Source organism: Suillus fuscotomentosus, assembly GCF_016647785.1.
Source record: "Suillus fuscotomentosus strain FC203 chromosome Unknown F5891scaffold_8, whole genome shotgun sequence".
Taxonomy (NCBI): domain Eukaryota; kingdom Fungi; phylum Basidiomycota; class Agaricomycetes; order Boletales; family Suillaceae; genus Suillus; species Suillus fuscotomentosus.
Window position 1 is genome coordinate 1109878 of NW_024539520.1, and position 26636 is coordinate 1136513.

The 26636-nt window shown below is 48.4% G+C and overlaps 9 protein-coding genes and 1 non-coding gene across 10 annotated transcripts; 5 read left to right on the forward strand and 5 right to left on the reverse strand.

The window, feature by feature from the left end:
• Positions 1 to 43: 43 nt before the first annotated feature.
• On the forward strand, positions 44 to 1866 carry F5891DRAFT_1011050 (uncharacterized protein). The gene is made up of 4 exons (XM_041360650.1): positions 44 to 296; positions 345 to 459; positions 501 to 1039; positions 1100 to 1866. The coding sequence occupies exons 1-4, from the start codon at positions 189 to 191 to the stop codon at positions 1607 to 1609; spliced, it is 1272 nt and encodes a 423-aa protein (XP_041230706.1). The 5' UTR covers positions 44 to 188; the 3' UTR covers positions 1610 to 1866.
• Positions 1867 to 2163: 297 nt separating this feature from the next.
• On the forward strand, positions 2164 to 6779 carry F5891DRAFT_1011058 (phosphatidylserine decarboxylase-domain-containing protein). Its single transcript, XM_041360651.1, has 13 exons — positions 2164 to 2588; positions 2632 to 2731; positions 2798 to 3077; positions 3129 to 3299; positions 3355 to 3582; positions 3639 to 4044; positions 4096 to 4498; positions 4549 to 5395; positions 5456 to 5585; positions 5639 to 5776; positions 5832 to 6163; positions 6223 to 6412; positions 6472 to 6779. The coding sequence occupies exons 1-13, from the start codon at positions 2516 to 2518 to the stop codon at positions 6627 to 6629; spliced, it is 3456 nt and encodes a 1151-aa protein (XP_041230707.1). The 5' UTR covers positions 2164 to 2515; the 3' UTR covers positions 6630 to 6779.
• Positions 6780 to 6795: 16 nt separating this feature from the next.
• Positions 6796 to 8956, forward strand: F5891DRAFT_1011070 (uncharacterized protein). The gene is made up of 6 exons (XM_041360652.1): positions 6796 to 6968; positions 7024 to 7388; positions 7455 to 7789; positions 7843 to 8378; positions 8425 to 8500; positions 8556 to 8956. Exons 1-6 carry the CDS (start codon positions 6966 to 6968, stop codon positions 8675 to 8677), a joined length of 1437 nt encoding a protein of 478 aa, XP_041230708.1. The 5' UTR covers positions 6796 to 6965; the 3' UTR covers positions 8678 to 8956.
• Positions 8957 to 10082: 1126 nt separating this feature from the next.
• F5891DRAFT_944515 (major facilitator superfamily domain-containing protein) lies at positions 10083 to 12372 on the reverse strand (the record flags this gene model as incomplete). Its single annotated transcript, XM_041374559.1, has 13 exons — positions 10083 to 10262; positions 10315 to 10335; positions 10398 to 10698; positions 10747 to 10893; positions 10944 to 11188; positions 11237 to 11332; positions 11387 to 11417; positions 11467 to 11522; positions 11575 to 11650; positions 11705 to 11748; positions 11806 to 11894; positions 12023 to 12130; positions 12183 to 12372. 13 exons carry the CDS (start codon positions 12370 to 12372, stop codon positions 10083 to 10085), a joined length of 1584 nt encoding a protein of 527 aa, XP_041230709.1.
• A 555-nt stretch (positions 12373 to 12927) lies between these two features.
• On the reverse strand, positions 12928 to 16852 carry F5891DRAFT_1011079 (Lon protease C-terminal proteolytic domain-containing protein). The gene is made up of 9 exons (XM_041360653.1): positions 16252 to 16852; positions 15875 to 16219; positions 15188 to 15825; positions 14672 to 15138; positions 14575 to 14621; positions 14279 to 14517; positions 13820 to 14230; positions 13497 to 13764; positions 12928 to 13443 (listed from the first exon to the last, which is right to left on the reverse strand). The coding sequence occupies exons 1-9, from the start codon at positions 16763 to 16765 to the stop codon at positions 13184 to 13186; spliced, it is 3189 nt and encodes a 1062-aa protein (XP_041230710.1). The 5' UTR covers positions 16766 to 16852; the 3' UTR covers positions 12928 to 13183.
• Positions 16853 to 16934: 82 nt separating this feature from the next.
• F5891DRAFT_1275450 (PrpF protein) lies at positions 16935 to 18310 on the forward strand. The gene has a single exon (XM_041370207.1). It carries the CDS (start codon positions 17015 to 17017, stop codon positions 18203 to 18205), a length of 1191 nt encoding a protein of 396 aa, XP_041230711.1. The 5' UTR covers positions 16935 to 17014; the 3' UTR covers positions 18206 to 18310.
• A 75-nt stretch (positions 18311 to 18385) lies between these two features.
• F5891DRAFT_t37 lies at positions 18386 to 18458 on the reverse strand. Its single transcript has one exon. It is a non-coding gene; the product is annotated as a tRNA-Val (tRNA).
• A 53-nt stretch (positions 18459 to 18511) lies between these two features.
• F5891DRAFT_1275451 (DNA polymerase subunit Cdc27-domain-containing protein) lies at positions 18512 to 20853 on the reverse strand. Its single transcript, XM_041370208.1, has 10 exons — positions 20778 to 20853; positions 20668 to 20723; positions 20418 to 20617; positions 20294 to 20361; positions 20147 to 20245; positions 19684 to 20097; positions 19389 to 19626; positions 19095 to 19343; positions 18876 to 19040; positions 18512 to 18819 (listed from the first exon to the last, which is right to left on the reverse strand). The coding sequence occupies exons 1-10, from the start codon at positions 20835 to 20837 to the stop codon at positions 18563 to 18565; spliced, it is 1806 nt and encodes a 601-aa protein (XP_041230712.1). The 5' UTR covers positions 20838 to 20853; the 3' UTR covers positions 18512 to 18562.
• A 313-nt stretch (positions 20854 to 21166) lies between these two features.
• F5891DRAFT_1255658 (uncharacterized protein) lies at positions 21167 to 22100 on the reverse strand (the record flags this gene model as incomplete). The annotated part of the gene is made up of 2 exons (XM_041369995.1): positions 21167 to 21697; positions 21858 to 22100. The coding sequence occupies 2 exons, from the start codon at positions 22098 to 22100 to the stop codon at positions 21167 to 21169; spliced, it is 774 nt and encodes a 257-aa protein (XP_041230713.1).
• A 962-nt stretch (positions 22101 to 23062) lies between these two features.
• F5891DRAFT_1255664 (uncharacterized protein) lies at positions 23063 to 24741 on the forward strand (the record flags this gene model as incomplete). Its single annotated transcript, XM_041369996.1, has 3 exons — positions 23063 to 23877; positions 23931 to 24408; positions 24461 to 24741. The coding sequence occupies exons 1-3, from the start codon at positions 23200 to 23202 to the stop codon at positions 24739 to 24741; spliced, it is 1437 nt and encodes a 478-aa protein (XP_041230714.1). The 5' UTR covers positions 23063 to 23199.
• Positions 24742 to 26636: the final 1895 nt, after the last annotated feature.

Consider the following 26636-nt stretch of genomic DNA (forward strand, 5'->3'; position numbering starts at 1 on the left):
GCTTGTTAGAATCGCTTGGACTCAGATTATTCTCGAGGGTCCGAGCGTTCTCCCCCTATAGCGCGCGCAAGTACCAGTACTCAAGCCGATTTAGGGGTGCTGGCTCAATTGGAAATTTACGCCTTGCAACTTTTCGATAACCTCCCACTCACTCATCGGGACGAAACGTTGACCGCCTTGTCAAGAGAATGGACCACGAAATAAAACCTCAATCAGCACTCTCGTTTCTTGCGGACGAACTTTGGGTTCACGTTTTAGGTTTCCTTTCTTGCAGAGATATTCTTCGTTGCACATCCGTGGGTTGTCGCCGTTGTCCTAGACGGAATCCTATGCTGAGTCACTAGTTCTCGCAGGTATGTAAGGCCCTTCACCAGATATACATGTCCTCTTCAGAGCTCCAGTACATCGTCGAACTCAGCGGCCAATGCTTGCTCCCCGGCATCTCCAGCACGCTCGAACGTACCCCTATTTCAATTTTCCAAGCACTTACAACGCCTGAGGCTTGAGGGATCAAGCCTACGCATGGCTCAAGTTTGATGTCTATGCTTTCCAAACAGTTATCCCATCAACATCGCTTGCTGACAGGCAAAAATACGTCACTGGTGGTGAACATCTGTACGTGTGGAATCCCCGTAACAACTTGATCACCATCAGCTCAATACCATCCAAACTCTCACAACGAACAATCGAACACCACTGGTCATCCAGAACGTTATGTCCATTTCATGGGGCGGAGAGGCGGATTGTATTGATGGACCCGGCACAAAATTTATTCGCCATCATGTATACTGTTTACGAGATGACCTACATTTACTTAGCAACTCTGGATGATGGTTGCGTCCACCCTCACGCTGCCGGACCAGCGCTAGTTCTGGAGTTGCCTGGATCTGAGTGGCAATCGAAGCTCCAGTGCTATGGGAGGCATATTGCTGTATGGCGTGAATTTTACACTGGTGGAGTTGAGACTTCATGGCCTTTTGCCAGTGACCGTGTGTGGCAGCTGCAAATTTGGGACTGGCAGCACTCGACAACATCAAGCGTGAGTCTTCATGCTTAAATCAGAATTTGACGAAGAATCGACAGTTGATTTTGAATTTAGAGTGTCCTCAACGGCAGCATGCAAAATACATTTCTCACCCCCACTAGTTTTTGTTTTCTCGGAAACGACAGGTTGCTCGTTGTCGCCGATGATTTGAAGTTGTATTCGATCAAGGATATGCCCGAGACACCACGATTGCTGGCATCTTTCCTGTTGCTTTTCCCGTTGGTGGACACAGAACATTACCTTCCGGCTCTGCATGGCTCACAGCTGCGGACGCAAGCTCAGTCGATGTACACCTCAGACCCTGAACATAGACTGCTATGCCTTACCTCATCGATTGATAAACGAACGATCTGCCTCATCTCCACGAAGATTTTCTTTGACATCGACGAAGCGACGGCAATAACGCCGATACCATGGAATGATTGGGGCCCTGGACATGTTCGTGTTGTTGAGCGGAAAGCGGCACACGTGTCAATTACTCATGTCAGTGGGAATCGAGTTTTGTTGGCGGACAAGATGGGACATGACTACTATAAGTTGCGTATGAATCATGATGGACTTTAGCCCGCTGGCCGTGACGAATAGGCGGGGTCTAGGACGAGTAGTGAAAGAGCGATCTACTGTGACGGTAGCGGTCCAACGTGATCCCAATTTGGAGTGGGACGATGAATCAAAGTACTACCACTCGACGGTTGAAACGGCTCTGCTTTACGTTGAGGTAGTATCGGATAGGAAGATTAGTGGGCTGTTGCAGGATGTTTGGATGGATGGTGATAGGATCTATTTGCTCAGGCTGCTACATCTAACTTCCCTCGCTTTCCTTGCAGTCGCCTATATCCTGAGTGTTACAGTGGCCACATTCAGAGATGATCTAGGAGTTCAACTTGCTTCGAATGTAGATGGCCCATATATTACGTTTAAAACCAAGCTTGAGGTTATTGTCATTTATTAGAATACCGGTAGGGCTATGTCGAGCGCGCGTGGGCATTGCCAATGCTATTGATATTGGTGACAACCATTAGCAGAAAGTGATAAGCAACCGGTGATTGATGGAAGAAAGCACGAGCACGAGCCGAAACCCACGATCATTTATATTGACTAGCGGCATGACGTTCGTATGGCACCTGATTATCACGCTTAACTTGAAGCTGCTTAAACCCTTTGGGCCTGCTGGCTTCTCGCGTTAACATTTCTTTCATCTCCATTTATTCCAATTTTCTGACTGTGACTTGTCGCTTAGTTCGACTTGGAACACATTGGAAACATCCACCAGCGCTGTTTAGCGTGGCTGTCCAACAGCGCTGGCACCTAGGAGAGGAATTTCTCGTAACTGACAGCTTCTAGCTGTGCCACAGGAGGTCCTCGGGCCTCTATATTAACCCTGAACTGCTCCGAGTTTCAAGTTCAGGTCGTCCTCTTCAGCTGGTCCGACGTCGTCGTTGGACTCGTCAATACTAGCACTGTCTCAATATGGCACCGGCCGTGCCCAAGAAAGCCCAAAAACTTGGGCGTGCCCTCAAATCCGCAGCCCGCTTTCCGGGCCGTCACTGGTGGTAGCGGTCGAAACCACTACTCTCCCTCCCCAGGTGAACAACCAGTCGTCTTTCTTCGCGTTCAAATCATTGGCTGTCTGAGCCTCGCTAGGGCTCGAAATGGCTCACAGGCAAAGGAGGGCGACCTCAATCCGTGAGTCCGAATCTGCTACTCCGAGTCCTATCAACGACCCTGACTTGTCTTATCATGTGATTATAGTTTGGTCGTTGTCTCCCTCCTCAACAATCGACACCATACTCCTGTCCTCAAACGCACTCCTAATCCGGTCTATGCTGCTAAAGATGCAACCTTCGACTTTCCTATCTATCTATCTCTTGCTGATAGGCTGGGGTCCGTCGAACTAGTCGTCTGGGACAAGGATACCTTGAAGTTGAAGAAGGAATACGTCGGAGAAGTCGCACTCACCCTCGAGTCCTGGTTTCGGGACGGCGATGGCGACGGCAACAATAGTCTATGTTTCGCAGCTGAAACTAATCGGGTGGGTTCTCCCTTGTGTTCTCGCAGGCCTCGTATTAATAAAAGTTTGTAGCCACACTCTGTAAATCTAGTTTCGACACGTGCGAATACGCACGCATCTGGAATGGCAGTAGTCAAACTCGGTTTCGTTGCACCCCCTGGTGTACAGTCCCCAATGGCTTTTGAGCGAGTCTTTGCTGAACTCGTAAAGCGATCCCGCCCGAGTCTCGTTTCTGCCCCTCCAGTACGTCTTACGCGTTTCTTCTTCCTTTTCCGATTAACTCAATCGTCTCCCATAGACAGAAGGCATCGGCACTCTACCATCTCATTTGACAGGCCCAGCATATGAAGATGATGGTGGAATCAGTTCCGATGAAGAAGACCAAGATGATGACGATGTTGTAGAGGAAGGAGAAGAAGAAGACGAAGGCCTCGTCCTCCACCTCTCCAACCTTTACCTCTCTCCATCTCTCCTACCAGATCAGACTCGCGAGCACCGAGAACCCGAGATAGCATGTCCCATACCGGTACCCTACGATCTACCGCGCCTTCATCTTCCTTCCCAGATACTCCCCCTGTCCAGTCCGAGGAACAGGAGCCTGAGACTGCGCGTCCGTTACCTCCTGTTCCGACCACTACGCCTATCACAATTGCGCCTGCTATGTCCAGCACCACGCCTTCTTCGAAAAGCAGACTCCCAAAACTTTTCCCTCGCCGTCCCAATCTCCTCACTTCACCATCCTACGACACGCCTCCCTCGGGTCGCTTGCATCGACGGTCTATGAGTGCGGGTGCTATTACTCCTCTCCCATCTCCCGTATCTCCAGGTCCTTCTAGTGCCGTCTATCCGACACAGAAAAAGATATTCCGAAAATCTTGGGCAAGCAAAAAGGTGGACTACAACTTTACTGCCTCAAACTCGAACGACATAGTCGGGATCGTGATGCTTGAGATACAAGGCGCGGCTGATTTGCCTAAGCTGAAGAACAGTGCGTTTGAACTCATTGTCGTTTACTTCCGGCGTTGACTCAGCTTTGCAGTGACCCGCACCGGCTTTGACATGGACCCCTTCGTAGTGATCTCTTTCTCCAAAAAGATCTTTCGTACACGTATCATCCGGCACTCTCTAAACCCCACCTGGGATGAGAAACTCCTCTTCCACGTACGTCGATACGAGACGTCATTCAAGGTCCAAATGACAGTCCTGGACTGGGATAAACTATCGAGCAATGACCATGTGGGCGATGCATGGTTGGACGTCGGCGAACTAGTCAGAGACGCGCCACAGCCCGATCCGCGGACAGGATTGTATGCAGATGTGTGCGGGGAGAACAACGCGGAAGGAAATGGAGAAGGAAAGGATGTGAAGCAGTTTTGTTTGCCCCTGACGACGGCGAAAGAGATGGCTTGGGAGGCGAAGCATAATCCCACTATTTCCTTCCGGTGCGCTCGTCTTATCGTCTACCATCTTCGTCTTTTAACTTTCGTGACAGTGCAAAGTTCCAGCCCTATGCCGAGCTTCGTCAGCGGTTCTGGGCACAGTATCTGAAGCAGTACGATACGGATGATACTGGTGCCATATCGCACGTGGAGCTCACATCTATGCTTGATTCTCTCGGCTCTACACTCTCTGCACAGACTATAGACTCCTTCTTTACTCGCTATCGCAAACGACCCGCAGAAGACGAATTAACCTTTGAAGAATCAATTCAATGTCTAGAACGAGAGCTCGTACGACCAGCATGCGAGAAGAAGAGGATCGACACAATAGACACCTTCATGGACAGAGATAGTAGTGCATCTGCATCAGAATCTATCACGCCTGGAGAAGAACTTGGATTAAACCTAGCGTTTGGACGGCCGTTCTTGGGCGGCCTGGATTTCTCAGGTCCGCCCTTGAGCGCAATATTTGCGGATGAGTCACCTACGGATGTGGAAAAGTCGTTTGTGACGGAGTCGAGTGATAGGCCGTTATTGAGCGTTGGTGTCCCGGAACATTCGCCTGCGGCATCGACGTCTGATGGGTCTAGATCCAATAACGCGAGGCAGGACTCCACCTCGTCGTCTGACCCCGACGATGTAACTTCAGCGCAAGTGTCTTCCTCAGACACCTTTGAGCGGGTTATCAATATCAAGAATTGCCCGTTGTGCCATCGACCACGATTGAACTCGAAAGCGGAGATGGACATCATCACGCACCTGGCTATATGCGCTAGTCAGGATTGGGCGAAGGTGGATAGGATTGTGGTGGGGAATTTTGTGACTGCGAGTCAGGCGCAGAGGAAGTGGTATACGAAGGTTATTTCGAAGGTGTCGAATGGGAATTATAGGATTGGAGCTGTGAGTGGTCATAGCTGTCGTGTTGTCTTGGTCAGGTCGTGCTGATGATGCATCTCTTAGAACTCGGCGAACATTATCGTACAGAATCGTATGACGGGGCAGTTGCAGGAAGAGAAGATGCAAGTGTATGTTCGGCTTGGCATCCGGTTATTGTATAAGGGTGCCAGAGGAAGGATGGAAGGTGCACGAGGTTCGCATATTCATCTTCATATCCGTCGTTCTTCCCAACTCGAGTTATTTTAGCTCGTCGCCTTCTCAAGTCGTTATCCATCAAACAAGGTGCCAAATACGACTCACCAGAATCTGCTCGCGATATCCCAAGTTTCATCGAGTTCCATAAGCTTCAAGTCAATGAGATCTTAGAGCCGATCAGTTCTTTCAGTATGATTCCCACTTCCGCTATGCATACCCCGCTGACCTGATTTTTGTTTGTCAGAAACCTTTAACGATTTCTTTTACCGTAAACTCAAACCCTCAGCCAGACCCACCGAAAGCCCAGACGACCCCCGCCGCCTTGTCAGTGCCGCCGACTGTCGCCTCATGGTATTCGAAACTGTTTCCGAAGCTACAAAGCTTTGGATCAAAGGCCGCGAGTTCAGTATTGCGAGATTACTGGGCGATGTGTACCGCGATGAGGCAGAGAGATACGTAGGTGGGCCTCTGGCGATTTTCAGACTCGCACCTCAGGATTATCATCGGTTCCATGTTCCTGTGGATGGGAGGATTGGGGAGATGAGGGATGTGAAGGGGGAGTATTATACTGTGAACGTGGGTGCTTTTGCTTTTGTTTTGATTGAGTGGGGACTGATGCGTGGCGGCGTGGTTAGCCTCAAGCGATTCGGAGCGCATTAGATGTCTATGGAGAAAACGTGAGGAAGATCGTACCTATTGATAGTCCACAGTTTGGACGAGTCATGGTGGTTTGTGTTGGTGCGATGATGGTGGGGAGTATCAAGATAACTGTTAAAGAAGGGGAGGATGTCAAGCGCGGTCAAGAGCTTGGATATTTTGCTTTTGGTGCGCAGTCTCTTTCTGTATTCAGTGTACTCGTTTTCTGAATGAAGTTATCAACACAGGGGGCTCGACGATTGTCGTTTTATTCGAACGGGGAACAGTAGAATGGGATGAGGATCTGGTAATTAATGGGAGAGCGTGTTTGGAGACGTTGGTCAGGGTGGGGATGGGGATTGGAACTTGCAGGCGGAATGGCTCAAGTCACAGTGGTAGGGCATGACCTTGTGTGGTCGCATCGCATGGGGGGCAGATCAAGAATTGCGGAGATATTAGTGTACACGATCATTGACTTATAGTTGGTTATATATCTACAGTATTGACCAGGAATTGTTTAAATTTGTGGAGCAATGTTAATTGATTTGGATGTTTATAGCTTCCGTCATGGAGCACTCCATTGAGAGCGAGATAAGACTGAAACGGAGCATAGCCCTCATCACTACGCACTACAGGCTATACCCTAAAACAGCCTCAGCCAGGCTATAGTATATTTAGCGGTGATATCGAATCCTCCTTTCCACAATTTCCATCTTCTGATACTCTTGAGATTCTCTAAAACATGGTAAGTCGATTCTATATGAACTATCTTCTTACTAAACCTCAATCATCGCTCTCAGCATCACCAACGCGAAGGATTCGGACGACGCGAGGGACGAGAAGAACGTTTCCAAGATCGCCGCGAACAATTCGGGGAGCGTCTCCAGGACCGCCGCGAAGCGCTCGAAGAGCGTCGATTCGGACATGGGCGTCACGGAGATCATTCAGAAGAGCGTCGACATGAACGATTCGAAGACCATCGCCGCGACCCGGATCAGCAGCAGTATGCACCCCCGTCTGGAGGGTTCAACAGGGCGGATTTCGTCTCTGATGAAGAGTTTAAGAGGATGATGCATCATGATGGCGGCGGCGCGGGGTTCGAACAATCCCGCAGGGGAGGTAATGTTATCGGTCCTGAGGACTTTGGAGAATGGGATCGACAGAGGTCAGTTTATCTGATCTGTGTGGCGATCATATCATGATGTGAGCTGATGATGGGCGATTCAAATAGACCACCTCAGAACGCTGGTTACCAAGAATCATACCAGCAGCAGTCCGTCCCTCACGAACAGCGCACATCTGGCTATGAGAGCGGCGCATATGCTCAGCCTTCTCGCAACCAGTATTCTGTCCCAGAATCGGTGGACCCACGTTATGGAAGTAACGTGTATGCACCCCCTGCTGGTCCTCCTGGTGCATCATCCATTCATGCGCCAGCGGGAGGTTATGCTCCACCTCCTGGGCCGCCACCTCCAGGTACTAGACCTTCACATGGATACGATGCTTCTCCTCAAGGAGGATCGGGCCGAGGTGCTGCGAGTGATTATTACAATGGGCCTCCGCCAGGTATGATTAGACGGTCAAGTAGCATCGCTTATCTTTAATTGATGGCGAAGTAGGTCAATCAGCACAGACATACTCGCACACCCCAGATAACGCAAACGCTTATGACGACTCCCCTAACCCACCTCGCTACCAGCCTCAACCCTCAGACGGGTTCGACGATGATAATTATAAATCCCATTTCTCTGCTCACGCTCAGGCGTATGGGTATGTTCTTTCCTTGTTGATTCGAGCTAGATTGAGCGTCATTTCTTGTAGTTCCGATCATGATGGCAAGCCAATGGCGAATGATGCTATTGGCGCAGCTGCCGCTATTGAGGCGCTGAAGCTCACGGCTGCAAATAACCAGTCGGGTAACAGGCCGCAGCAGGGAGGTAGACCACAGGGTGGATTCCATACCGACGCGAACGCTCCGCATGCGACACCATCTACCGGCGGTGCGCAGCAGTCATCAGACATGGGTGGGAGACCGAGTGGTGGGAAGCCTCAGGGGCGGCCACAGAATGCGGAACCTGAGTCTGAGTCTGACGACGAGGGGCCGGCTGCTAAAGCACAGGCTTCTGCAGGAGGTGGTGGCATGCAGGGCAAGATCGTAGGTTTCTTTACCATCTTTGGAGTTGATATGCTCAATCCTGCAGGCTGCCCTGGCGATGGCCCAGGCAGGTAAACTCTTCGACAAGAAGGGCGGGGGAGACAGCCAAGGAAAGACGCAAGGTGAGTTTTTGCGCCTGATATATTATCACTTGCGCTAATGACGCACTACCCATAGCTATGCAATCAGCTGCAGCAACTGCAATGCGCTTAATGGGAGAGTACAAGTCGACGGGTAAGGTAAACATGGAGCCAGGGGAGATGCAGAAGCTTATGGGGGTTGCGATGTCGCTGTTCTGAAGAGTAACACTGATTGGCGGCAGAATTCGAAATTGATCTTGCAGTCGTGTATCTACAATTCGAACACATTTAGTACGGTTTCGATGTGTTTTTTAAACGTCTGATTATACACGACGAGCCTCATGCTTAATTTTCCATAGTCGTTGGTCTCTTGCTTGGTGCAACGTTCGTCCGACCACCATGGTTGCGAGTTGTTGTTCCAGAGCGTATATGTCCTGAATACAGATAAGCCTGGATGACTGGTCATCGTACCATTTTGAGACTGCCACAGAATTGTGCATCACATTCGGGCATAAACCAAGTGTCTCTTGAGTGAAGCCTGTCTCGTCGAACGCATAGAGTCCAAAATTCATCAAGGCTCCGGGTTCTGGCAGCTGCCTGGTCGATCGCAAGTAAGTCAAAGTCTAGCTCAACAAAAGATTTGATCTCTCCCTACAAGTCAATAAAGGACTAGTCACTAGATAGCCCTTAGTCAGAGAACTTGACATATCGCGGTCACCATCCAGAAGAGAGTGATGTCTGCAAGTTCGCGATCCTCAAAGCTGGCACCTGCGCTGGAGCAGGCACCAGCTTGCAACTAGAAGGGTGCATGTTTCATATTTGTGCTGCCCGTCATTCTCGCGGATTGCATCCACGCCGGCGCCTGCGGATGGAGTAACGGTGCCTATATTCATTCAATTCTGACGAGCATCGTTCTACATTCGCCAGCAAGATGATTCAATTGTTGTAATTTGATCAAATAGGTCTAGAGGAGTGATTTCAATACACAAGGAGCATTTCACCTGACTGGGCAGGAACACTCACACTTAGTTTCTCCGCTGAACACTGGAATTTGGTAGTCCTGACGTTAAAATCATTAACTTGATGTTGTTGCGCAGGTAGTGTAGGGGGAAAAACTACTTGGGGTCAGTGTTTATCATGGTCTGACTAGGGGAGCAGTCTACCGTGACGGTGCAACCAAAAGTTGAAATTGGCTACCGATGTTTCTATTTTTGGTTGGCCTGCCTTAAAATTGCCGGCGGCATCACCCCAAGCTCGTATGCGATAGCTTATAAGGTGAAGATGCCTTGTAAATCCAAGCGCATTAATCCAATGTCGTCTATGCTGAGGCTACTGATTCATTGACACGATATTGGGGTAGTTGGGCTGGTCTGAGCGTAGCTCAGGGTGGGACGCGGGACAACTGATCATGAATTCGATCGTGTTGGACTTTGGAAAAGGTGCGGTAATCGTTATTGATAAATGTGGTTGCTCTATGATGTGTATGTACATGATCGCGGTGAAATAAACATAAAAACAGAATATCAAAGAGGGAGCGGCGAGTGGGCACAAAAGAAGGATACTCGGAGGATGCGTGGTGCCAGAAAATTTATGTCTAGTGTGTGGACATTTGAAGATTAGCTTGCTAATGCCCAAGGGTACCACCAGCGACATATCCCCAATATCTTTTACGACTTGCTATTCGCCAGCTCTTTCCCCATTTGATAACAATGAGGAAAGTCATCGTAATGGCAAGCCCGACGAAGCCTGCAGATATAAACGTGTTCTGGTAACCCATGTGAAGCCAAGGGGTGATCCCATATCCCTGTAAGAACACGTGTCAAAATGACAAGGTGAAAGTAAATGTCTCGACTTACAATAGCAAATGAAAGGGTATTCTACATTCAAGAAAACCCATATTCAGTATGAGCGCAAAGATGTGACGAGTTGCTGTACTTACGCGAACGAGGATGACAGCCATCATCACTTCCCCACTCATATCTTTGTATGAATCCAGGGCGTAGCTTATAGAGAGTGAAGAGCCAATACCGGTCGAGCAAGAGATGATGCCCATGCCAAAGACGAGGCCGACCCAGCTGATGCCCTTGGACGCACCAACTCCCCAGAGAATGAGAGAAGCTGGGCACAAAAGAAGCGAAACAACCATGAGCCAAAGGCGATGCTCTGGCTCTCGGATACCGCCCGTTCGACGCGCATATCTCACAGCAAACCGATCACCCACCCACCCGCTATAGAATGTTCTGTACCAACGTCAGAGATATTACTAGGAAAACTCAGAAGAAATTTACCCAATAAACATGCCAATCAAGGGGCCGAGGTAGGTCAATCCCACAAAGCTTGCTCTAAAGTTATAGGGTTGTTCGCTGAGGATTAATGAACAAGTGGCATTCAGGACATTGTACCACACGAGACATGTTCCATACTGAAACCCTGCCCTATTGAAAAAGTTAGTTTGTGTTCTCTGTGTTTCCAACGGATGGCTTACCAGAAAATGACAGGGAAGCGCAGCAGAATTATAGGACGGTACGTCATCGTGAGCAGCAGCTTGTTTGAAGCGTAGCGCCCACCGAATAAAGCGAGCCGTTGCAAATATGATTTAGGTATGCCTATCAACTCCCCAGAAGAGACAGGAGATGAAGTAGTTGACACCTTGTCGTCTTTTTCAGTACCTTGTTTGGTGCTGAAGTGTACGGCTTCTGTCGCTTCGCTTGTGTTGCGTACGAAGTTCGTCTACACTTAGGCGTCAGCAATAACCAGTACTAATCGCATACGGCGTACCTCTTCCATAAAGAAAAACAACACTATGAGGGAACCGAAGTTTATGATCGCAGCCCAGTACATCACCCAGTGCCATCCTTGGCCATCATATATGAACTTGATCAAAAATTAGGACGAAACTTGGGAATCGATATGCAATTTGATACGCACACCAGCGATGAGTGGTGCAAAGTAGTTCGACCTGCTCAAGAAGTCAGCACAAGTCAAAGTTTAATACGCTCAAGACCAACCCAAACAGAAAGAGCGTGTAAATTCCAATATATGTTCCACGCTCATGCGCAAAGAACTATTAGGTGAAATGAGCTTATTTGGATAGACGAGGATCTTGGTGTGCTTACAACATCTGCAATGCTGACCTCGCACAGACTCTCGACAGGAGTGCAGAGATAACCCTGCACAATTTTGCTGGCGATCCTGGTGGTGGATGATCATTGAGTGGCCTTTGAGCTGAAAAAATGTGCTGCATACCACTGGCCTTCCGTCCTAATGTACGGCGTCAATAGACAGAGGGCCTACCAAAGACTGGTCAACCTTCAACTTGCCGATATCTCGTTGTCACAGACTCTTACAGTGTTGCCAATGACTGAAATCAGATATATAGGTCGCTTTCCAAAGGTAAGAGCGAGTGGTTGATTTATCAGCGCTCCCCAGCCTAAGACTGGTATACCGACGTCATTTAAACCCGATCATGAGGAACAATGATGACGACCTACAAAGAAACACTTTTCATGACAACAATGACACCGTTGAATATAGACATAAGAAGAAATGTAGAGATAAGCCTACTGTATCCCGTGCCCGCATTGAGCGTTGCAAGAGGTATCCCTGTATCATCGGAAATAGGCTGCAAAATGGAGTACAGCACGGTCGTCCCGATGCCGATAGCACTTGTGTCTGTAGACCGAGTAAAAATTCAAGACATCATCTATCAGTTCTTAAGACATACATATCATCACGCAGACGATCTGCAGAAATTTCCGGCCTCTACTCCAGTTCAGAGGATCGTTAATATCATTGGAAGGCGTCGGACTGAGCACAATAGCACTGTTATTTTCTGCGTGCGCAACCGTCGTTTTCTCCTGGACGTCGACAAGGTAAACTGATCCAGGCACTACGGAATCGTCAATGTCATGCATGATGTAAAGCGAAGCAGGGAGACCTTCCGAGTAGAAAAAATACAGACAGCGACGAACTTACATTATATGGCCAAGAAACCGGCGATAAGGAGCTAAATTCGGGAGAAGCTTATATTCTAACTTTAGACCTCGACTAGAGAGATAAGTATTCTCCGAACTGGTCGCGTCAGAGTGCTTTCGCGGCTGCCAGCGCTGAAAGTACGCTGGCGGATGATGAGCTTGCTAAGAACGCATGGCACTTCCTTAGTTGCAATGTTCGATATACGGCACAAATTCGTATCAGTAAGAGGAGTAACAAGTCACTCTGGCACAATCTGTGGTTCCTGTCGCGGATGGCACTAAAACTTATATCATCACTACTATGGAGAAAAAGATACGGAGACGCACAGTTACAGCACTTCCCCTGCGGCGGCGCACATGACATCACTTGAACAGACAAGTGTATGTTCCCTCGGAGTTCCATGAGAAAACAGATACTAACGAGTAGAAGATAAGGTGTGCAGCATGCTTCAATCAACCAGCGATACCGGGCTGATGTCAGAAGTGTGGGATGAAGTTTCGATGAACACATGTTCGGTTCTGCAAAAGTTGGTCAAGTGCACCGCAAAACAAGCGTACACAACCACTACCAGTGCCATGAAATCATGAGTTGGGTTTATTGTGTAAAATACAGCCATTGCAGGATACTGTGCCGTTAAGTGAAAGTAAATCTAGATATGCAAGTGCGCGATCAGATAGAAAAGCGAGCAATCGGCCTCTCGTCGATCGATCGAACGAAATAGAATAAGTAATGATGCAGCAGAGAACCAAACTATAACGATAACGTATCCTTCCACCGCTCAACAATATCTTGACCTCGGAAAACTTCGTGTAGGACTTCCCGTACGTCTTCGACATATACGAAGCGGATTCCTGTCTTGACACTCTCCGGGACGTTCTCTTCGATGTCAGAGCGGTTCGCTGCGGGGGCTAGAATCGTCTTTATACCTGCGCGATGAGCAGCTAAGATCTTCTCCTTGAGACCGCCGACAGGAAGCACTTGGCCGACGAGTGATATCTCGCCAGTCATGGCTGATGAACAAAAAGGTGAGTCACTGAAAACAAGATCTGACGATACAACGTACCGATGTCTGGATGGATCTTCGTCTTGGTAAAGAGAGAAACAAAGGCCGATAGGATAGCAGTCCCAGCACTGGGACCTTCTTTTCCAATACTACCCTCGGGCATATGGACATGAATATCACGGTCCGTGAGGAATTGTTCCTCGGGCGTCTTAGTGATGCCAAGCTCGTATGCGTGTGCCTTGACCCAACTAAGCCCAATCTGCGCACTCTCGCGGATGACTTCGCCGAGTTTACCAGTCAGCTGCAATCCACCCTTACCAGGCATGCTCTGCGAAGAAGAACCATGAGCATAATTTGCATCCGAGCGTAGAGAATGGACAGACAGTAGCCTCAACGGGCATGACAGCGCCCGACCCGTTGCCCAAGTAGCCAAGACCAGTGCTGACACCTGGAGGTGGAGGAGACACGTACATCCTGTCTTTGTGATAGACAGGTGGACCAACATAGTCTTTCAGGTTCTCTGGCGTGATGCGGACGTGAATATCATCAGGAATCTGTAGTGGCTTGCGCTCCTGTGTCGTCACAATTTTGCGGTCGCCAGATTCATTGCTTGTACTCTCCTCCAATGTGACCGTATTGGGCTCGTTGGCAGGTGGTTCTTGAGACTCGACAGTCTTGGACGGAGTATCAGCAGCATTCGGGGCAGGTGCACTGGTAGACACAGCTGGGACTGGTTCAGGGAAGACAGTTTCACCAAGGTCGAGGATGAGTTTCAGCGCAGCCTTCCGGTAGATCTACAGCAGCCGTGAGCTATGCATATAGTATACTGGCACAATCCCCACCTTGTCAATATGCTTCTTCAGATTCCGCACACCGCTTTCTCGGCAGTAATACTTGATGAGCACATCGACGGCGGAGGGCTCGAGGACAATGTCGGTGTCCTTCAAACCTGACGCTTCCTTTGCCTGTGGTCCGAGGTACTTTTCGGCGATAACACATTTCTCCTCGGAGACATAACCACTGACTTCAAGAACTTCCATGCGGTCGAGGAGAGGTGCTGGGATCGTGTCCAGGTTGTTGGCTGAAAGATATGTTAGCGCAAGTACGAGCAACACAGCATATGCTCTAGACTACTCACCTGTGCAGACGAACAGAACTCGTGATAAATCGACGGGAACATCCATGCTAAGAAGGATGAATATACGTCATGAAGTGAAGTGATGGAAAACACTCACTAGTGATCCAAGAATCCGTTGTTTTGTTCTGGGTCCAACATCTCAAGCAGCGCGCTAGCAGGATCCCCATTGATGCCTCTCCCGATCTTATCCACCTCATCAATCAAGACCAACGGGTTCTCGGTTCCTACCCTCTTTAGCGCCTGGATGATCTTTCCAGGAAGCGCACCGACATATGTCCTCCGATGGCCCTTGATCTCAGCTACATCCGTCAAACCACCAACCGAGAAGCGGAAGAATTGTCTGTTAAGCGCACGGGCAATCGATTTGCCGATAGATGTCTTGCCAACGCCAGGAGGACCAACAAGGCAGATGATTTTGCCTTGAACCGTTCCCCGAAGCTTACCCACTGCAAGGAACTCCAGTATGCGGTCTTTAACGTCTTTGAGGCCATAATGGTCTTCATCGAGAACTTTCTGAGCATGTGTTATGGAGAAGTTCTCGGGTGTATGCTGACCCCATGGTATCTGTAACGCAGGTGTCAGTACAAAAAATGAAAGTTGACGAAATGCGCACCTGAGTAAGCCATTCAAGGTAATTGCGCGTCACATTCGCCTCTGAAGCAGCAGGTTCCAGTCCCATCAATTTGTTGAGTTCCTCGTCAAAGACCTTCCGGACGCCCTCTGGCATCTTTAACGAGGCGGCACGCTCCTTGAATTTTTCAATGAGCTTGTCCTTCCCATCTGATTCCATACCGAGTTCCTTTTTGATCCCTTTGAGCTGCTCCATCAGGTAGTACTCGCGTTGACGCTTTGCAATCTTGCTATCGACGTCACGTGAGAGTTTACTCTGGAGCTGAGCATTGATAAGCTCTTTCTTGAGAACAAGGAGGGCCTTGCGGAGACGGTCGTCGACGACGAGACTCTCGAGCACGTCTTGAAGTTCTCCAACCTCACCAGAGGATACAGCAGCCGCAAAGTCTGCGAGCTTGTCGGGCTCGTCAAAAACATTGGACGCAACCTGGTTGATAGAGAAGTTGGTAATTTGATCGCGGAAGAGAGGGTTAAGCTGGGCGATATCCTTGAAGACGGAAACGATCTCAGACATAAAAGCACGAATGTACTGGTCGTCTTTGTTGTATGGTTGTGTTACGAGATTGTCTACTTGAACGATGGAGATGGCATGCTTGTGTAGGAATGAGGTCTGGACAGGACCTGAGAGGGACACTGAATTATTTGTTGCCATGAGTTGTGAGAAACATACCTTGTGGTATCTTCGCGACATCACCTTCAGTAGGCGTGGGAGGAGGGGTAACAGTTTGCGTCTCTTCCTGCACTTTAGCAGTACTAGGATTTTCACCAGCCTTGATTAGTTCCGTTATCTTGATTCTACGGTGTGGATACAAAACAGCAGTGAGACCCTCCTCCTTGTCATCACCAGCACCATTGTTCGCAGCAAACACGCTAGTAATCTGAGCAAAGACACCGACCGGATGAACCGAATTAATATCCGTAATGACATCGCTATCCGTATGCTCGTCCTTTAGCAAGAAAGCGCCAAGATAGGGTTGACCTCGCTTCATCATCTCCTTGATAGCAGCGACGACAGCTGGATTGCGAACGACGACAGCCTTGTAAAACCGGGAAAGAGAGGACGTCGTGCAATGGGGAGAGCAAGAACCTGGGGATAGACTTCTGGTACGGACTGTTTAGCTATTGAGCTGGGAGTAGGTGTCGGCTGTGAAGATGGTGGTGGTGGATCAGAACCATCGCTACTATCTCCGCCAGAGGAAGAAGATGGTGGGGTTGATGACTGGGAAGATGACCCTGCTGGGCTTTCGTCATCTGCACCGTCAAGCTTCACAGAATTGCTACTCGATTCTGCCGCGTCATTCTCACTGGGTTCTGATGGTGCTGGAGGGGTGGTTTTATTATTGCCTGACCAGCGTGGAGAGGATAGAAGGGGAGATGAGCGAGCAGGGGTAACCAGAGATGTCGAAAAATGTCTTGGGTTAGCTAACCTGGCAGCTATCTGAGTACCCAATCGCTGTGACGATCGTGGAACGCCGGTCGTGTGCAATGCTCGGGTGAGACTTGAGCGTAATTGTTTAGTGCAAGACGCGCTATTCGCCCTAAGGCTACCTGCAAAAACCATTGGGAGGCCAATTCCTTCTCACTAATTAAAGTGAATCCAGCCGCTCCTACGAAAGAAAAATGAGTGTGCGGGTTAGTTCAGTATAAGTTGATTGAAATTCGTCACATCAAACAAATTAGTCAGCATAAAGTACTCACGTGGTCTGCATGTATTGGATTCGGGCCGATCAGTACAACCTTTACCTATGGGATCTTCAAAACTTGGTCGTGACCTGCCTGTCAAGTCTTACTAGTGCCACGTCTTGTGGATATGCTGCCTTCTATTGTTCGCATTGCACCAAAGTCGCACCACCTGCACAGGACATTCACCACTCCCAACCCCATTCCAGCTACCTTCCTTCGTGGAGGAACATCGAAAGGCGTATTTCTGAACAGGGCTCATCTTCCAGAAGATCAATCACAATGGGACCCCATCTTCCTTGGTATAATGGGCTCCCCAGATACAGCCAATGGTCTCCAGATCAATGGCATGGGCGGCGGTATATCAAGCCTGTCCAAGATATGCGTCGTCGGCTCAGCCTCTACGGAACAGCAGGCGCAAGGCATCGATGCCGAGTACACTTTTGTTCAAGTGGGCATCCGTGATACCACTATCGACCTCTCTGGGAACTGTGGAAACCTTTCCAGTATGATTGGTGTATTCGCCATGGACGAAGGATTCTGTTCCCGAGATCCTTCTGCTCTATCCGAAACCACCACTACCATTCGAGTTCATAACACGAATACAAATAAAATAATTGACACTACATTTCCTGTAACCTTGGCTGGTGATAGCCTACAACCAAAGCTAGACCTACCTCAAACCACGATGGCAGGGGTCCCGGGAAAGGCTTCACAGATAACCCTCGAATTTATCTCTCCAGCAGGTGCACGAACCGGTGAACTACTTCCGACAAGGAAGCCACTTGATTCCGTGAACATACTTGACCAAGAAATCCCAGTCTCACTCGTCGACGCAACGAATCCCACGGTATTTGTAACATATACAGACTTGTGTCGCGTTCTTCGCCCCTCATCCCTCGTTGATTTCTCAACCCCTGAACTGCGGGAATTGATGGAGTCCATCAGACGGGCAGGTGCAATTAAGATGGGCCTTGATCCTAACATGCAAGCCCAGCCAAAAATTGCAGTCCTGTCGCCGTCATGTGACCAAGATCATGATATTGGTATTCATGCCTTCTCGATGGGCGTATTGCATAAAGCTGTACCCATGACAGTCGGTCTGTGTCTTGGTGTTGCTGCGAAAGTTGAGGGTACGCTGGCCTGGGATTTGACCAAGTCAATGCGTCTCGGGAAGGTGGAGGAGAGGGAGTTCATCAGAATCAAACATCCGAGCGGCATCGTAGAAGTGGGAGCAGATTTTGCAGCAGATGGTGAGGTCTTGAAAGCGAAAGTGGTCAGAACGGGAAGGAGAATCATGAAGGGGGTTGTCTGGTGGTAAATGTAAATATTAACTTAGAGGAGAGCCCAGGAGCTTACGTCGGTTTATGTTTATCCGTACTTATGCTTGCATAGCCTGATTAACGGGAGTGCCATACCGTCGTCATCAAGTTAATGGTTCGCTTTCGATGCCCTAAGATACCTTGCTGGGTACCTCAGCGTACCCAGCAACTGCAAAAAGTGGTTCAGCTGAGGATCGAACTCAGAACCTTCTGTGTGTGAGACAGAAATCATAACCATTAGACCACTGAACCGTTGTTGCGTGTCCCCACCTTGACAAGATGAGGTAAGAAGTACTTGTAATAACCAAAATCATAACTACATTAACGCCTGCTCCCTACATAGTGTAAACTGACCTCTATTTCTTCGACTTGTCAGGTCCAAAAAAATTTAAAAGACCGCCACGTTTCGGTGCCTTCCCACCCTTGGTTTTAGTCCCGCGTAAGGAGTTCGTCTCCTTGATCTTTGAATTAGCCTGTACCGGCTTGTCCCCTGCCTCATTCTTCGACTTCGATTCTGCCTTTTTCTTACTTTTGGTCCTCTTCGCATCATCAGGCGCAACTTCCACAGCTTCATCTTCACTGACAGATTCATACGAGGAGTATTCTTCTGTATCTGGAAAAAACCTGATGAGAAATGGTGCGTTTATCACTTTGGGATGATAAACATACGGGTATAGCCTTTGGCATCAGTGGTAGTGCGATTTTTTATGACATGACGTTTCTTCAAACCGTTGCGTCCGACGGGGACCACTTTCCTTGATTTCCTCTTTTTCGGTTCCTCGGGCACGGCTTCCTCTTCGCTGACGGATTCATACGAAGAATAATCCTCCGTTTCTGAAAAAACATCATGAGAATAGCACATTTATCATCTGGGAATCGTGAGCATACGCATGTAGCCTTTGGCATCGGTGGTGGTGCGACTTTTTAAGATGCGACGTTTCTTCAAACCATTACCCCCGACGGGGATTACTTTCTTAGATTTCCTCTTCTTAGCTTGGGGCTTGACGTCCTCCTCCTCTTCCTCACCGAGACTAGATATCAGAGCGTCCACATCAGTTTGGTCGACCTCGTCACCAGTATCGTCTACCTCAACATCAGGGCGATGAGAGGACAAGCGGGACGCCCTGACAACTTGGTCTGCTGGCTGATTAGCATAACATCAGGAATAGTCTGACAACGGACCATCGTCAATATCCATCATTGCCGCAAGACTCCTCTCAGAGTCTGAAGTGGACCGAGTGATATTTTTGTGTAACTTGCTTGGGACTTCCTCATCCTCGTCATCGGACACTACGACACCTCTTTTCACTCTTGCATGATTCATGGCGGAAGGCATCACCCTGCCGTCTTTGGGCGTTGACTTGTGTTCGACATCTACATCCGAGTCTGATGGATCAGGCGATTTACGCTTAGTAGTTCGCTGGAGTCAAGTAACGATCGATTATAGACCTCCCTAGAGATATTATTACTGACGTACCTTTGGTTCGACTGCAGGTACCTTTGAGATAGGCTTCTTCATCGATTGCAAACCCATATCACTATTACCCGACGGTTTATCAGCCGATTTTGCCGAAGACAACGAAATCTTAGTATCTTGTCTAGGTTGAAGCTTGGCCTTATCCTTGACGCGTGGTCCTGATGTGATCTCCTGTTCCTTACTCTTGCCTTTGCTCCAATCTAGTTTACCAGTCGGCTTGGGTTGCTCTTTTGTTGTAGCAAGTGGTTTTGCATGCACATTGTCCTTTGACACTTCGTTCCGCTTACCCTTGTCTGTCGTCTGCTCTAATTTCTGCGGTAAAATATGTGGCTGGGGCATGACTGGCTTTCGCGCATCTAACGTTGTCTTTGATGATGATGCTGCAGAGACATTTTTGGGCAGTCCATTCCTGATCTGTGTCTTTGTGAGATGGTAAAGAGGAACCAAAATATGCGATGAAGACCTTCACGTGTGCACTGATTATCTTCCCATTGAGCCCGGGATTGCCCTTTGTGTCTGCATTCCGGACACTGGCAGTCGGTTGGCAAATCAAGCCAGCATCCTGCACAAACATGAGTCTGTTTTGTCTACCCTTTCATGAAGCACCTACGCGTAAGACTGAGGGTGACAAGCTGTATATATAAACGGAATGAATACGGGTGAATTGAGCTTTGGCATCTGTGGCACGCCGCTCTCGTTAGCGTCAAGACGCGTAGAAGAGAAAACAACACGACCTTGCAGACCATCGCAGTCTACCAAAACTATCTTCGAGCGCACTACAGATTGGTGTGCATTGTCATCATCGCGAGTGACGTCCATTGCATCAAGCAGGCTTCCATTGGTGTGCAGTGGAGAGATTTGACCAGAGACCATGTACGTTGCGAATGATGGCGTGTCGGTGTTTGCAGTGTCCGCTAGATACGCGGCAAGCTCACTGTGTAGCTGTAGCACTCCATTCAATACGAAGTTATCAGGGTGTCTTACTTTTTGGCGTCATTGACGTGAATACCGAGCTCGCGACTCAAAGACCGGAATGTGACCTGGCAATTATAATTACGTCGATGTTCAACGTTCAGAGTGCGCGTCCCTCGTACCACATTTTTCTTAATAAACAGTTCTTTAGTGAGGAAGTCTTTGGCTCGCGTGGATGTCATGGAAGCCGTGAAGTAATGAGTCGTGAGAATAATTAACACTGGTCACGAGTCTACTAACAGAACCTCCGCGGAAACCAGCCAAAAGTCACGGTTGTTGAATAGCTGAGCAATGGCTTCTAGCTCGCTTGTCGACATCTACTCTAATAAATATCAATAACCTGAAGCTTGGTACGTTTTAAATATGGGTCGCCCATCATGGTATCCTCAGATACAAACACCAAATAAATCCTATCATTATCCATCCATGCATCCTGCAACCACCCACCACCGGCAATTTTCCTACTCGATACTACCTCGACGTAAGGCATGGACGTTTCAATCGTCCAGCGTCAATGGGAGATACTGCTCCCTGATTTATCGTGCCACTTGGAGTTGGGGCTACTATGGACTATCGTAGTGGTAGATCGCACTTTCACCACTCGTCCTAGACCCTGCCTATTCATCACGGCCAGTGGGCTGAAGTCCACCATACGCAACTTGTACGCATGTGTCTTTGACGTTATCATGTCCACCAGCAAAACCCGATTCCCACAGAGGTGAATTTTGGTTTGGTCTCCTGCTTCATCCTTCAAAATGTGAACATGTCCAGGGCCCCAATGCTTCCATGGTATTGGTGTTGTTGCTGCCGCTTGGTCGATGTCGAAGAAAATCTTCGTCGAGATGAAAAAGATCTTTCGAACACCAGCCAACGAGTAAACGCATAACAGTCTGTGTTTAGGGTCTGAGGTGTACACTGACTGGTCTTGCGTCTGCATCTTCGGCTGTGAGCCATAATCACTCTCCAAGTTCACCAACGGGAAAGGCAACAGGAAACATGCCAGCAATTGCGGTGTCTCGGACATATCCTCGATCGAATACAGCTTCAAATTTTCGGCGAAAACAATCAATCTGTCAGTTTCCGAGAAGAAAAAAACTGGTGGGGATGAAACTTGGACCTTGCATGCTGCCGCTGAGGGCGCTCTGAATTAAAAGTAAACTGTCAATTCTTCAATCATTCCTGACTCAAGCTTGAAGACTCACACTGGATGTTGTTGAGTGCTGCCAGTCCCAGATTTGCAGATGCCACGTCTTCAAAAACCTGTCTGTCCCATGGCAAGAGTTGCGCCACAAAGTGATATGCCTCCCATAACACTCGAGCTTCACATCAAATGCATGCATGGACAGCTCCAGGTCTAGCGCTGGTCCAGCAGCGTGAGGGTGGACATGACCACCATCCAGAGTTGCTAGGTAAATACGATAGGCCATGCTGTCATCAATATACATGATGCCTGAACAGATTTTGTGCTGGGTCCATCAATATGTACTTCACTCTCTGAGGAAATATTAATGGACACAGCGTTCTCAGTGACCACTCGTGTTCAATTGTTTGTTGCGGAAGTTTGGATGGTATTGGGCTGATGGTGACCAAGTCGCTATGGTGGATCCACGAGTAGAGATGTTCACCAGTGAAGTATCTTGCGATAGGAAACGGGATTGGTAGGATGCCTGTTTGGAAAGCGTAGGCATTAAACTTGAACCATGCGTGGGCTTTATCCCTCATGCATTGTAAACGCTCGGAAATAGGGGTGTGGTCGCCCGTGTTGGAGACAAAGAGCAAGCATTGGCCGCTGAGTTCAACAATGTACTGGAGCTCTGAGGAGGACATGTATGTCTGGCGAAGGGCCTTGCATACCTGTGAAAACTAGTGAGTCAGTATAAGATTCTGTCTAGGACGATGACGACAACCTATGGATGCGCAACAAAGGATGTCTCTGCAAGAAAGGCAGCCTAGAATGTAAACCCGGAGTTCTTCAGCAAGGGACAGGAATACTGATCTACGCATTGTTTCGTGGCCCCCTCTCTTGACAAAGCAGTCAACCGTTCGGATTTGAGTGAGGGAGGTCGATTGAAAAGTTGCAAGCCATTAGCAGTCCAATTAGGTCAGCACCCCTAAGGCTTGGAGGAACCTCCTCGACCTGCTATGTGTGTAGCGTAATAATCACTCCGAAAAGACAAATCATGAATCGCTCACCAATCAATGGATGCATCGTAACGCTACATCGAGTTAGCTTCCGAAAACATATTTAATTGACTGACTACTATGCTACAAAATATTTGAATAGCTTTAGGCAAGCGTCTGAGTGGCGCACCGTTACCGATATTATGTAATTGTATGCACCAATCGAACACTTGGCACATTTCACCCTCAAGTGTTACTAGTATAACAAAATGAAGCCCCAAACAGGATTCCTGTCTCTTGCTGAAGAAATCTTGTCTTACATTCTGAGTTTCCTTCCTTACTGAGATATTCTTCGGTGTACATCTGTGGGTCGCCATCATTCATGTTATCGTTGTTCTATAATCTAGATAGACTGATGTTCTGATGATCCTCTTGCAGGTATGTAGGACCCTTCGCCAGATGTACTTGTCCTCCTCCGAACTTCAGTACATCGTTGAAATAAGTGGACAACAGTTGCTCATTATCCCCAACACGGACAAGAGTATACCTATTTCTAAGCGTCTGCAGCTTTTGAGAGACAAAGTTCACGCATGGTTCAAGGTTGACACCCACCCTTTCGAAATGGTCCCAGTACTAACATGGGCGCCGTCATCTCGAGACAACATTGTTGCTGGTGGGCATTTCTGCTTGTGGAACCCACCAAGAGACACGGCCATGATCTTTTCAGTACTTCCAAAGCCCTCGCAACAATCAATCCAGCGAAACTGGCTTCCAGGAACGTTGTGTTCAGTTCCATACTCACGCAACCTTGATGTATTTATGGACCCAGCACAAAACCTGATCGCTGTCGCCTATGTCGTTGATCACAAGACAGTCTATATCAATCTTGGAGCCCTGGATGGTGATCATAGTCACCCTGAGGCTGCTGGAGAGAGGCTTCTGTCGGACGATTCGGAAAACCGCTTTGAAGCAACAATGGCAAAGCTCAAAGGTTTTGGGAGGCATATCGCATTGTCGCGTCGCTGGGACGATGAAAATCGGGCTTCGTTCTTCAAGTGGCAGTTGCAGATTTGGGACTGGAAATACTCGACAACGTCCGATGTGAGCTTTGGTTTGAAAGAGTTGAAACACTTGACGATTGATGATGAATTTAGAGCATCCTCAGCGGTGCAGTACTCAACAGAATCGTTGGCCCAGTTGATTTTTGTTTCCTCGGGAACAATCGATTGCTGGTTATAACCGATAACTTGAATCTCTATTCAATTGAGAACATGTCTCAGATGCCGGAATTGCTGGCGTGTTTCCTGATGCCCATCCCATTGATGGCACCACAGTGCCTCCCTCTGATAGATGATATTGGGTATGGCTCACAGCTGCATATGCAAGCCCAAGCGACGATGTGCACCTCAGACCCTACACATCGACTCATATGCCTTACTGCGCTTTCTGTTCGAAATAGTACTCAAGTCTTCATCATTTCCACAAGGATATTCTTCGACCTCAACGAAATGGCAGCAGCAACGCCAATACCATGGCAACATTGGGGCCCCTCAAATACTTGTGTCTTTCTGTACCCATTTGATTTCAAAATTCACATCAACGGAAACCGAGTCTTGCACACACTTCCTGTCGGTGTGTGGGACTCGCACTTTATATTACAACTTATTGGACTTTAGCCCGCTAGCTGTGACAAACAGGCGGGGTCTAGGACGAGTGGTGAAAGAGCCGTCCACGACATGCATTGGTGCCGATTTATCTGGCAGATTTGGAGAGAGCTTGACAACATCCCTGCCTTACGTCCAAGTCGTATTTTGGGAGAGAAAGTTCGGTGCTGACTCATTGTTGAGGGACATGTGGATCGACAAGGATAGGGTTTATATGCTCTCCAGATCAAGCTCTATCGACAGACTTGAGGTCATCGACGTCCAGTCTGATTTACAGAGCGGTGTGGTATCAACTGGTTGATGATTAACTAGGTACTTATGGAGATCACTGGTCGAGGATACCATCTTGATTCGATCAAGGCCTAAAATTTTGACCATAGGAGACTATGTTTCAAGCATGTGTTGCCATGGAGTATAACTCTCGAGGCCAATCCCACATACATCCAGACTACCACTTATAATTAATGTTTCCCTGTTGATGCCAAATTTCACCATCTGGTCGTGGAACTCTTCCTTTGGTCAGACTTTTCACTCAAACAAATACAGACGGTCGTCGTGCAATAGCAGAATGCTCTGCTCACAATACTCATCAGAACTCAGTGAATCACCGTACATACTAACTGTCGAGATCTCCGCTGATCTGACTAGTAGCATATGTTGGACAAGACGTTCTTCCAACAGAGATTGCCAGTCCAAATGCCCCAGAACCGCGACTTCGCGGGAGTGTGCTTGCAGGTCTTGCAGGTCACAGTGCATACTTCATACACTCTCCAGTATCAATGTCAGACAGCAATGAATGAGATCGGAGACATTTAGAATTTATTTCCTTCGAAAGAACTGGGCGAATTGTGTTTGTCAGATATCATGCTCTTCCGCACACCGTGTAGGACACTTTCAAGTGATGGGGTGGAGCCACTGCTGGCAGTTGGCAACAGGTTCTATCTCATTATACGCAATGTGCAGTTTCAGATTCCTCTGCCAAACTCGTAGCGATCGCAGGGATCATCCAGTTTTTCTAGTGTTGGTGGGGCAGTAGCAGTTGATACACCACTGGGTAACGTTATGGGAATCCAAATTGTCCAGACCTCCTTCAAGTACTCGAGGACCACGATTACCCAAGTCGCCGACTTGCTGAGGGCCTTTCTGGGTCCAAAGTTGCTGACGTCATACATGACTGGGATAGCGATTTTGAGCCTGCAGGGTATGTGGGTCAGCTGGCTGAACCACGCGCCATATTATCAACGGATGCAGTGAACTGAAAAGTGCAACAAAGCCAACGTCGCAGGTACATGTATCCTTCTTTTCGTCCTCTCATCCCGTATTTTCATTTTGTCGCAGAACGCAACGTCATAGACACGAGCAGCACCTCCGCGACAGCAACGAGTACCTGACTGACCTGCAGACAGCATAACACCAGGAACTTCTCATGGTAGCCGCAGTTAGTGTTGCCGCCGGTGTGAGTTGGAATCGAGTTAGCATCGACTCGACTCGGAAATTTACGCAACTCGTGGCAACTGCCCCATGCGGTGTAAACATCGAGTTGCACTGCGAGTTGGTGATTGACATATCGAGAAGACTTTCCCATAAGCTTCCCTGGTATCTTATCAATGTTACTGTAAGTCTCTATAATCTTGCCGACTGTAGCTCGAGTATTTCATGCAATCTTGAGCACTTCTCCAGTGCTTTACACCTCGCCGTTATACCTTGTCAATATGTCTGCCCTACTTACTTCGTCGGTCCATAAAAAATCAAAAAATTTCTACTTTTTTACACATGAGTTTTGTACTACCATGTACATGCCCATAAGTCTCGCACTCATTGTTTTCACACATGGCGCTAATCGTGATTAGGATGCGGAACGAGTATATCCACTCTCATACAAAGTCGCCCTCGACATCTTACCCATACAGGCTTCCTCCGTGCCGTGCAAGCGAGCCTTCTCATCAAGCGTTCACGATATTGTAGCCATGATGAGTCATGACTGTAGAAATATATAATTCTGTTTCTGCCAAATATAACTATTTATGCGCCAATAAATTTGACTTGCTAAACCAGAAAGAGATAGATCTGAGCCCGTTGATTGGTGGACTTAATTCCCGAACAACATCCGAACTCGCTAGTTGCACTGGTGTGTAACTCGATACAACTCGAATCGTTTACTTGTTCGAGTTCGCTAGCACCGCATCACACCGCGTC